This window comes from Desmodus rotundus, chromosome 9 (genome assembly GCF_022682495.2).
Source record: "Desmodus rotundus isolate HL8 chromosome 9, HLdesRot8A.1, whole genome shotgun sequence".
In the NCBI taxonomy this organism is placed as follows: Eukaryota; Metazoa; Chordata; class Mammalia; order Chiroptera; family Phyllostomidae; genus Desmodus; species Desmodus rotundus.
Window position 1 is genome coordinate 71,933,713 of NC_071395.1, and position 11,473 is coordinate 71,945,185.

Sequence of the window (11,473 nt, forward strand, 5' to 3'; positions counted from 1 at the left end):
TGCATCTCCGCCCCTTCCTTTCCCGCCCTCCCTTGCGCTACGGGGTTGCTTGCGCCGGCCTGCACGGACGCGCGCTCCAATCGTTGCTCCTCCCTTCCCAAGTCTCCGGTTGAGCGACCTTTTGAAATGACAGAGGGGAGGGGAAATTTTATCTCTCCACCTCCCTAAGCTGCTCACGCCCGCACTGAGATTTAAGGTTTGGAGGATCGAGAGTAAAAAGAGGCCGCTTTTACTCTAGTTTGGAGTGTGTTTTCATCTTCAGCAAAAGTTTGTCATTACTGTTCTCCCCCCTCTGGAAAATGGTCTGTTCTGAGAATTGGTAATGAAAGAAGGCGGGGCGAGTCAGGTTTTCCCGAGTGGGTCCCCGGAGGGGGCGTGCTGGGGCCGTCCTTGTTCATGAATATGCAGTATTCTCGCTGAATATACATGAATAAATCAAGATGGCGAGGCCAATTACTTGTCCGGAAGTAGGTATTTGTCAATAGCCCTCCTGGAACGGATGGGTATCTTCTGGCCTCTAATAGATCCCAGTACGGAACTCAAGTTCTGAATCCCGGCCTGAGCCGCTCAAACAGATCTCAGCTCAGAAGAAAGGAAGGATCTCTCTCCCAGACAGCTGCCGGCCTCGTTCCGGCAGCTGTCTGGGGGAGAGATCACGGGACCGGGGCTGGACACAGGCCCTGGGGGATTCAGAGTCAAGGCATCTGAACTTAAGGGAATCCTCCTCCTGGAATATATTTCAGAAAAAATATTGGGGTGGGGGGATGGACTTCCAATATCTTTCCAAAGTAGAAATGAACACAAGCTGCACAGCCACATTCAGAGCGATCCTTGTTTGATGTCAATGTCACGTCACCACCCCAAGTTGTGGGGGAGGCACAGCCACCAGGAAGGGAAGCCTCAGTCAGGGAAAACAGGCACACTCCCTTCCCCCAGCGTAGCAGCTTGCCCTGTCTGTTTGTCTGAAATCCCCAAACATTCCAGTCCCAAAGATCTTTTCCTCGTTGCTGAGGAAAAAAATCTTCCCATGGCTCATGGCCTGCCTGCCTCAGCCCCTTTTATCTGTTCCTCAGCCCTTACCCTTTAGTTATGTCCTGATCCTCTAGCCGCAGCCTAGATTCCATATCTCTTGGTCCTCAGGTTTGTTCCAGGTCTTCCAGGCAGTCCCTTTCTGCCAAGTCCTCACATTACCTTTGCCTCCAAGGGGCGTCCCTCTCCCACACCAGTTCTTTTCAAATCATTTGTTCTCCCATGTTTTTATTCCGGTCTCTATTGCTCCCAGCACCCCTCAACCTCAACCCCCAGCCTCTCAAGTCAATCTCACTCCTCCACCTGCCCTGCCCTGCCCTGCCCTCTCATAGCTGAGGTTGTGGGTGGTGATGATGGCAATGTTGCCCAACACAACCACTGCCCCGATAATGTCACAAGGTGCCACAGTCTCAGAGAGCACATAATTCTACAGCATCGGGGCCACCACCACCTCAGACTGCAGGACGACACACCCCAGAGCAAGGTGGGCCTTGGTGACCACATAACTCACACAGACAAAGGGGACCACAGTAAGATCACCACTGCCCCCACACAGTTCCAACTCAGAGGATCATTGGGCAGCATGGGGATCTGCAGCAGAAAGAAGCCTGGTAGAGAGCCCATCAGCCCCACCATGTGGGGAACCGTTCCAAGCGTGGGAAATGTGGCTCAGGCCCTACTCGGAAAACCAGTGGGGAGTGAGGTTGGTGGGCAGGACCCACGTCCACGGATAGGTTCTCCAGTGCGAAATCAGGCCTGCATTGTACCTAGATTGCTATGAGACCTGCTCTTGCTAAAACTCCCTCACCCTGAGGCAGCAAGTGTTTACTGAGTATCTTTATCTTCCCAAAATCTGAGCTAGACCTTCCAGGTATGGAGCATAACCTGGTCTCCACCATTTCTCCCTTTACATTCCAAATATCCTTCTTTGATGTATTCAGTGACATCCTCTCCTTTGTCTGAAAAAGATAGCCACCCAAAACAAACCTATGCATAGTAAAAGAGGACCATCTTTGATGTAAGGGGCCTAGAAAAACAATAAAAGCCTGTCAAGGCAAGGATGGGGTGCTCATCTCTTGAAAGAGTGGCCGCACTGTCCCTTTTCCTCCATAGGATTCTGTAGTCCGTGGGTATTTGTATATTACAGCCACAACAGCAGATCCTGTGGGCCGGGATCTGCGCCATCTCGCCAAGCCAAAGAGGAAAGCCACTATTAGTAGGCAGGAGGGCCGGTCCAAGGAAAGATATACCAGAAGCCAAGAGCAACAATATCTGGCCATCCAGGAAAGTGAGCACACAGCCCTGGGCAGTGTAGAGGCCCTTGGTCCCCTTCTGTAGTGTCCCTAGACCAGGTCCCACAATGATGATTAGTCCCACAGCGCTGTTCAAACAGGCCACACCAGTATTAGTGACTGAGACCTGCCCCTTGAGACAGAGGGCAAGGAGAGCAGAGCAGATGGTGGAAGAACCTTGGGGACAATGGCAGCATTGCCAGCAGGCATCACCTGACCTGCACTATCGGCACATTCAATGCTGAAGACAGTAAAGACGGCATGGAGGCAGGCCCAGCCCTGGACATCGAGAGGTTCCAACAGTGAGTCACCACGCAGTTTAAGTAGTGAGGCAATGGGGAGGTGCAAGAGGCATTAACAGATGAGCAGCTCCAGCACGGGTAAGTGGGAAGTCTGCTAAGCCAGCTAGGAGAAGGGGCCCACGAAGCCAGTGGGTGGGTGCCCACCCAGCAGGGCTACGAGCAGATCCTTGGTGGCAATGCTGGTGCCAGGGGAGGCTGTGTTAACAGTGGGAATTGTAAAGGTGGGGAATTATAACCTACTCCAGCATTTTTTTTTTTACATTGTTTCTGTAAGTGCTGACTAATATGTAGCTTTTAGATAAACAGCATGTTTGTATAAGAATCCTAGAAACTAACTTCAAAAGATACAGACTCTGACCTTCAGGCATCTCAGCTCCTAGGACTCTCACTGCACTCCCTCTCAAGGCATCAGCCGCCTTGAAATGCTTTGCTGGTGAAAGGAAACAGGTACGTGGGGAGTCGACAGACTCCAAACTGGGTAAGTCCCTGGGGTGCACAACCAGGAGACCCTGTCCCACCACTTGAGTTCTTTGAACCATTTGGGATTCTGCAGGAATTAATAGTCGCCGCTCGGTGCCAGACATGGATCAGTGACAAGAAAAATCACAGTTCCCCAGTGTGGGATATGGTTGGAGTGCTCTTTTGTTTGTTTTTTGTGCTTTTTATTTTTTGAATGGTTAAAAGTATTTTTTTTAATGTTTTCCTAAGTTGAAGGCTTTTATTTATTTTTAGGGAGAGAGGAAAGGAGGGAGAAGAGAGAGAGAATCATCAATGTGTGGTTGCCTCTTGTGTGCCATGGGGGCATGGGGAACCTGGCCTGCCACCCAGCATGTGCCCTGACTGGGAATTGAACCAGCAACCCTTTGGTTCACAGGCTGGTGCTCAATCCACTGAGCTACACCAGCCAGGGCAGTTAAAAGTATTTTATTGTATCTTTTCCATTACCATTTACCCTCCTTATACCCCCTCCCCCAGCAATCATCCCCCTGTTGTCCATATCCATGAGTCTGTTTTCCTTTTGCTCAATCCATCCACCCTTTACCCCCACCCCCACAGCTGTCATCCTGCTCTCTCTGAGTCTGTTTCTGTTTTGCTTGTTAGTTCAGTTTGTTCATTAGATTCCACATATGAGTGAAATCATATGGTATTTGTCTTTCTGTGATTGGCTCATTTCACTTGACATAATGTTCTCTAGGTCGACCCATGCTGTTGCAAAGGATAACATTTTCTTTTTTATGGCTTAGTAGTACTCCATTGCGAAATGTCCCATGGTTGTTTTATCCACTCATCTACTGATGGACACGGGCCGCTTCTGTATCTTGGCAGCATACTGCTTATTAATTGTCTGTTAGTTTTGTTTCTCTGTTCCTCCACAGGAGGAAGTCAGTTTCTGTTTCAGATGGCTCTTGTCTGTCTGAAATGAAAGCTGTGATTACCGTAGTTCTTTGCTTGCTTCCTTATCATTTGGGGACTCGGTTTGATCTTTGCTATTTTGTACACACTGGGAATCCTCTGTGTCCTCCGTTTGGACTTTGTGCCATTTTGGACCTTGTCAAGGTTGTCTGTGGTGTCAGTCAGTATGAGATAGGATCCTAAGGATAGTCTCAGTCCCTCCTTTCAGAGGATTTAGTTTGAGAGTACTTGTTTGAACTTTCTCTTTGCTTTAGATTTTGTTTTTGTTTGTGTTTTGAAAAATGGAGCTCAGGCCCTGGCTGGTGTGGCTCAGTGGATTGAGCACTCGCCTGAGAAATGAAAGGTCACCACTTCTGTTTTCAGTCAGGGCACGCGCCTGAGTTGCAGGCCAAGTCCCCAGCTGGGGGCATGCGAGAGGCAACCCATTGATTGATGTTTTTCTGGCACATTGATGTTTCCCTGCCTCTCTTTCTCCCTCCCTCCCCCCCCCTAAAAATAAATAAATAAAATCGAAGGAAGGAAGGAAGGAAAGAAGGGAGGAAGGATGGACAGGGAGGGAAGGAAAGGAGGGGCTCAGTCTCAATCCCATCAGCAAGTCCATTAGGTCACTTAAAAAAAAGAGAGTTTATTTATTTATTTTTAGATAAAGGGAGGGAGAAAAAGAAGGAGAGAAACACCAATGTGTGGTTGCCCCTCATGTGCCTCCACTGGGGACCTGACCTGGCCCACAACCCAGGCATGTCTGGGAATCGAACTGGCGACCCTTTGGTTCACATGCTGGCGGCGCTCAATCCACTGAGCTACACCAGCCAGGGCAGGTCACATTTTATACTAAAATTGTTTTGCCAAAGTTCTGGTAAATAGGATAAGATCTCTTACATGCAAGCTTTCATATTGTTACATTATAAGGATTCTTCTACTCAGAAAGGATTTAAACTTATCGTTCAAAGAGGGGGTAAAGATCTCACTCTCCTTCCAGACAGTGAAACCCAGAGAGACAAAAAAATGAGACAATGAGTGTTTTGAACATCCTAAATCCTTCTCCTGGAAATCTGGAAGCTGCAGCAGTCCAGGGAATAACGGGGAAAGTAATGCCACCCTCAAAACCTGTTCAGGCTGTGGGAACAGCAGGGGCAACTGCCCCACCTCAACGTAAAGGAAAAAAGCTGATATTTTAAAAAAAAATGGAAGCTGTGCCAAGCCCGATATCGTCCCCGCCTCTTCTTCAGTCTCTAAAAAGTTGTCAAGGTCACTAGATAATGAAACAACTCACTTTTGAGCACGCTAAAGGAATGCAGTAATTACCAAGAATCCAAATGGGTAATTTAAGTTTAATTGACATATTTTAAAGTTTTTAACATCAAATATATTTGGTATATTTTTTCCTGGGTTTACAAAAATGTTCATGTTATCTCTATTATGCCTCTAAAAATGTAAATGCATTTGCCAGTGAGAAAAAAACTGTTTCTGAAATTATAAGATGTATTCATAAATTTTCCCATCTAAAGAATGCTACTTTTAGTTGTCAGTAAAAATTGAAAATTCTAATTAAGTTGGGAAAGAATATATGGTTTTGGTAATAAAAGGTGTAAGTTGTGGCAATATTTTTTGAAGGAAATAGAATTGAAAGTGGGTTGTCCTAAAGTTGGTTATTTCTGCCTGGCTGGTGTAGCTCAGTGGGTTGAGTGCTGGCCTGTGAGCCAGAGGGTCTCTGGTTCAGAGGGTCGCTGGTTCAGTTCCTGGTCAGGGCATATGCCTGAGTTGCAGGCCAGGTCAGGTCCCCAGTAGGGGGAGTGCTGGAGGCAACCATGCATAGATGTTTCTCTCCTCTTTCTCCCTCCCTTCCCCTCTCTCTAAAAATAAATAAATAAAATAAAGTCGGTTATCTCTATCTCTTTTAAAGATTGTATTTATTTTTCCCTGGCTGATGTAGCTCAGAGGATTGAGTGCTGGCCTGTGAACCAAAAGGTCGCCGGTTCAATTCCCAGTCAGGGCATATGCCTGGGTTGCGGGCCAGGTCCCCAGTGTGGGGGCACAAGAGGCAAACATACATTGATGTTTGTCTCCCCCTCTTTCTCATTCCCTTCCCCTCTCTCTAAAAATATAAATGAATAAAATCTTTTAAAAAATTAGAATAGCCCTGGCTGGTGTAGCTCAGTGGATTAAGCACGGGCTGTGAACCAAAGGGTCGCTGGTTTGATACCCAGTCAGGGCACATGCCTGGGTTGCAGGCCAGATCCCTAGTGAGGGCCACATGAAAGGCAACCACGCATTGATGTTTCCCTTCCTCTCTTTCTCCCTCCCTTCTCCTTTCTCTAAAAATAAATAAAATAAAACCTTAAAAAATATATATAAATTCTTTTTAAAAATTAAAATAAATATTTATTTTTATTTATGTGAGAAAAACATTGATCGGTTGCCTCTCACATACCGCCAACTGGGGACCTGGCCCACAACCCGGGCATGTGCCCTGACTAGCAATCAAACCGGTGGCCTTTTGGTCTGCAGAACAATGCCCAGTCCACTGAGGTACACCAGTTGGTGCATAAAGTCAGTTATTTCTGAATGAGTTAAGAAGAAGCAAACTAAAAGGGACTAGGAAAGTTGCAGAAAGAATGTATACATTGCAGAAGGATTGTGTAAATGACAGAGGGTCTGCAAAAGTTGAAGAGGGTCTGTACAAGCTGAAGGATTGTGTTAGAAGGAGCAAAAAGAGAAAGAATTGAGGAAGTGAAAAAAGGGTGAGAAAGGATAAAGGAAAGGTATATACATATTATAGGAAAGAAGGACATTGGGGAAGGAATTCTTGAGAACTGGAAATGGAAATGGAAAAAAAAGAAATAAGAAAGAGCCCTGACTGGTGTGGCTCAGTAGTTTGGGCATCGCTGCGCAAACTGAAAGGTCGCCAGTTTGATTCCTGGTCAGAGCACATGCCTGGGTTGTGGGCCAGGTCCCCGACTGGGGGCGTGTGACAGGCAACTAATGGGTGTTTTTCTCGCACATCAATGTTTCTCTCCCTCTTTTTCTCCCTCCCTTTCCTTCTCTAAAGATGAATAAATAAAAATCTATTGAGAAAAAAAGAAAGGCATATAGATAGATGATAAAGCAAAGTCATAATTTCAATGGCAAATGAAAAAGCCAAAAGCTCACTTTGACTTTCCAAAACCAACTGTTATTTCCCTACAGAAACCCCAGGTACAATTGACAGTAGAGAACAAATTAACTGATTTCTTAGCCTGATGTACTTTCATTTGTAATTCTGACTATTATCTTAAAATGTAACAAAAAAGTAAATTTCTTTGTCGATTACATTATAATCTGATATACAACTATGTCATTTTAAATATTTTTTGTCCTTTAGAGACCTCATTGTTTTACTCTGGTGCATTTGCAAAAATGTTACATTTTGTCCTGGCTGGTGTGGCTCAGTGGAATGAGTGCCAACCTGCACACCAAAGGGTCACTGGTTCAATTCCCAGTCAGGGCACATGCCTCGGTTGTGGTCTGTCCCTAGTTGGGGCGTGTGTGAGAGGCAACCGATTGATGTTTCTCTCTCTCTTTCTTCTTCTCTCCCCTCTCTCTAACCATAAATAAATAGTCTTAAAAAAAAAAAAAGAAAAAAATGTTATATCTTCAAAAATCCATCTGACTCTGGAAAGGACTCTGACTTATTCTAAAATATGAATTTATGAGAAGAAATTTTATGATTATACCTTTGTAATAAATGGGGATTTGTGGGATTCTGGTGAATGACTGGATTCATGGAAATACTGGTGGATAATTGGGATAAGCAAAAATTGATTGTGGAACTGAATGAACTAAGAATAATTATTGTTCTTATGACTTGTTTCAAAATAATGCTGTTTTGCCCTGGATGGTGTGGCTCAGTGGATTGAGTGCCGGCCTGTGAACCAAAGGGTCATAGATTCGATTCCTGGTCAGGGCACATGCCTGGGTTGTGGACCAGGTCCCCAGTGGGGCTGTGCAAGAGGCAACCACACATTGATGTTTCCCTCTCTCCCTCCCTTTCCCTCTCTCTAAAAATAAGTTTTAAAAATTCTTCTAAAAATATTGTTTTTATTTTATTTTTTTAGATTTTATTTATTTACTTTTAGAGAGAGGGGAAGAGAGGGAGAAAGAGAGGGAGAGAAACATTAGTGTGCTAGAGATACAGGGATTGGTTAACTATCACATGCCACCAACTAGGGACCTGGCCTGCAACCTGGCATGTACTCTGACTGGGTATTGAACTGGCAACTTTTCAGTATGCAGGCTGGTGCTCAATCCACTGAGCCACACCAGCCAGGGCTGATTTTTTTTTTTTAAACTTGTTTGTCAGGGCAATTTAGTAAACTGTAACAATATCGGAACATTTATATTTTTCTCCCTACTTGATCTCTCCAGAATTTAAAAGCAATGAGTATTATTATTTTCATTGCAACATATTTGTTTTCATGAATCCAGTAGGAATCTTATTTTTTTCCAGTTTCCCATTGTGGCTTTATTAACCAAGACTTTGACTGGAATGTCATATTTAAGAGAGACATGCCTAGACTCTGGATATCACCGAAAAGCTTTAAGGAATAAAAATTGACTTTGAAGCTGATAAAAGCCCATTGGAGAAAGGGCCCGATACCTTCCTTATTTACATGATTCAGAGCAGTCTTTCCAGGTAAGGAGTGAAGGTTGTTTTCCCGTGAGATGGTGAGGAAGAATCTCAAGACATTTTGGGGACGTCGAGAACTTGAGGAATTTACCCAAACCTGTAGATATTACAAGCAAAGCCTGATGGCAACTGTGTGGCTTTGCTTCCCGGCCCTGAGGAGCTAATTAAAATTCAATCCTTTGAACTTTGAAAATTCCTTGTAACATTCCAGCAAAGTAGATTTAAGAAAGCCTATTTTGGGGGTAGGGGAGTATAAGGGGATTAAATGGTAATAGCAAAAAATATATAATACAAACTTTTTTTAAAGCCTTTATAATCAATTGTTGTTCTTGTTGTGTTTGTGCAAATAATCAGGTTTAATGGAAACTAGATTTAATACAAATGTATTGGTCTTGATTTGGCTCTTTGATGAAAATGAGGGTAATTTTAGGAGAAAAATTCTGTTTCAATAAAATCTATAACACACAATTATGGATATTAGACTCTAATTCAGTAAATTGTAAAATTTTATTTTTCACCTATAAATAGGCCTGGATCCTGAATTTTTCTAGTTTTCTTGAATGTTTTGGCTATGACTATCTAACTTCCATGGAAATGGCAGAAAAATTGATAGTGGGGAATTGTAACCCACCCCACCATTCTCTTGACATTTCTTCTATAAATGCTGACTCTGACTAGCATGTAGCTGGTAGATGTTTTATAAAAACAGGATGTTTTTATAAGGATCCAGGGACTAATTTCAAAAGATAAAGACTCTGACCTTCAGGCATCCCAGCTCCAGGAGATTTGATGACCTTCTGCTGTGGAGCCAGGACAATGTAAAGCCAGGATGATGTGGAGCCAGAATGACTAAACCAGGATGATGCGCACCGAACCAGCTCTTGCCTTATCCCAATGGACTGTGTTCCTCTGCATGTAGGGAAATTTTCAACCCCCTCCCTTGATCTCTATTCTGTTCCCTTCTCCCATCTTATAAAAACCTCTGCCTGAGACGCCAGAGATGGGCTTTGAGACGTGAGTCCCTATCTTCCAGATGGCAGCACCTGAATAAACCACTTTCCTTTACATCAGCACCTGCCTCTTGAGTATTGGCTTTCGAAGTGGCAGGCAACCGGACCTGTGTTTGGTTACAGCTGAGCAGAGTGGGGGGTGGCGTGGAGGGTGGCAATGGCTGGGTGAAGTCAGGCAGGTTGAAGTAGGGGGTGACTTGCCAGCCTATTAGGGAGATAGGAGCTTGGGCATTAAATAGTCATAGTCCAGGGGACCAGGGGTAGGGCAAATGCCAGGCTTGGGGTCTAGGACCCTGTGGGACAGTAGAGAGGCAGGCTGTCTTGTTGAGGAGCTTGGGAGCTAAAAAGGGCCTGAAAGACAAATGAGGTAGTACAGTGTGGGCCTTGAGCCTCTAAAGCAGGATGCAGGGAGTAAGCAGTCCTGGAGCATCGTGTTTCTTTGGGTAAGTTGTTCCTGGGAGAAGAAAAAGAGGACCCAGGGATGTTCTGTTGATTTGAGGAAGGGGAGGTGGCCTCAGATGCCATATGTTTATGTGATGTCACAGGTTCCAAGGACATCTGTGTACACCATTGTGAATTTCATTTGTGGGTATCTCTAGGACAGCTGGGAAGTTTTAGTGAAGGAGGAGAAAGGGAGCAGCCAGGAGTTATGGGACAGAGGCTATGCCCCCTTAGCTTGACTCTCACCGTTTTTCCCTGGACTTCCTCCTTTGCTCCTCGCTCAGGGCCCTTGGGCCCCTGCAGACAGCTCCAGCCATTGTGACTTGGTTGGAGTGGAGGTGGGGTTCTTCAGTGGAATCTTCCTGAGGTGGGGTGGGGGTGGGGGGGAGGAGGTTCTTCCCAGGAACCTCCCTGAGATGGGGTTGGATTTATTTTCTCATTGTGTTCAACTCTGCTTGCTTCATATATATGTCTTTGTTACTCCAAAGTTTTTCTGGTCCTTTTTTTTTCTCTTTAGGACTAGCTCTCTGATGAGACTTTTTGGTTTTAAATTAGTTTATGTCTTGCCTTGTTTCAGAAGGGTTTTTCGGAAAGGATCTCTGAGAACTGGCTCCTGTTTCCTGATTTTTGAATTTTTGAACAGCAGGGAGGAGATTCTGGGACTGTCCCTCTGGAGTTTCAGGAATGTGCTGCTTCTGTGTGTGTTTCCACCTGGTGTTTTTTCGGTGCTGTCCCAGGAGGCCCACACCAAGGCCTCTGCATTTACGGACCAGTATATAGAATTGGATATTTCCTCTGGTGGTGACAAAATACCTAGATGCGTGTTCATCTGCGCTGATAGTCATTTATGTGTGCCTGTTGTGTAAGGCTGGGGCATACCTGGCCGTCGGCCTGATGGGGGTCCCGCGCATTTCTGTGTGTGTGTGTGTGTGTGTGTGTGTGTGTGTGTGTGTGTGTGTGTGATGGCCCTGTGAGTGTGTTGACCCTGACTCTGCACGTCCCATAGGGCTTGATTGCGAGCCTGCCATGTTGTGGGTCTGTGTCCTGAGAGGTTGTGTTTGCTCTGGGTGGTGTGCAACGCTGAGTGAAGGGCATGCGGTGTGTGTGTAGGGGGGAGGCTGTCCCTTCCAGGGGAGTGGGTGGTCGTGCTTTCCTGCGGGAGACCTGCTGCCGGGCCCGCGCCCCGCTGGATGCCCACTGGTCCGGCGGCCCTGCGCGAAGCCGTTCCCTTCCCGAGATCGGTCCGGGCGAAGGCCGTCGGGTGCGCTCGCCCCAACCCGAGCTCGGAGCCTTGTGTCGGTGTCTGTTGCGCTACGCCGG

The 11,473-nt window shown here is 45.8% G+C and overlaps 1 protein-coding gene across 1 annotated transcript; it reads right to left on the bottom strand.

The window, feature by feature from the left end:
• Positions 1 to 1,309: 1,309 nt before the first annotated feature.
• SLC35G6 (solute carrier family 35 member G6) lies at positions 1,310 to 11,181 on the bottom strand. The gene is given in 7 exon segments (XM_024565041.3): positions 1,310 to 1,572; positions 1,575 to 1,664; positions 2,222 to 2,288; positions 2,290 to 2,504; positions 2,507 to 2,806; positions 9,828 to 9,904; positions 11,168 to 11,181. Coding segments are annotated over 7 exon segments (1,026 nt in total).
• Between the last annotated feature and the right edge of the window lie 292 nt (positions 11,182 to 11,473).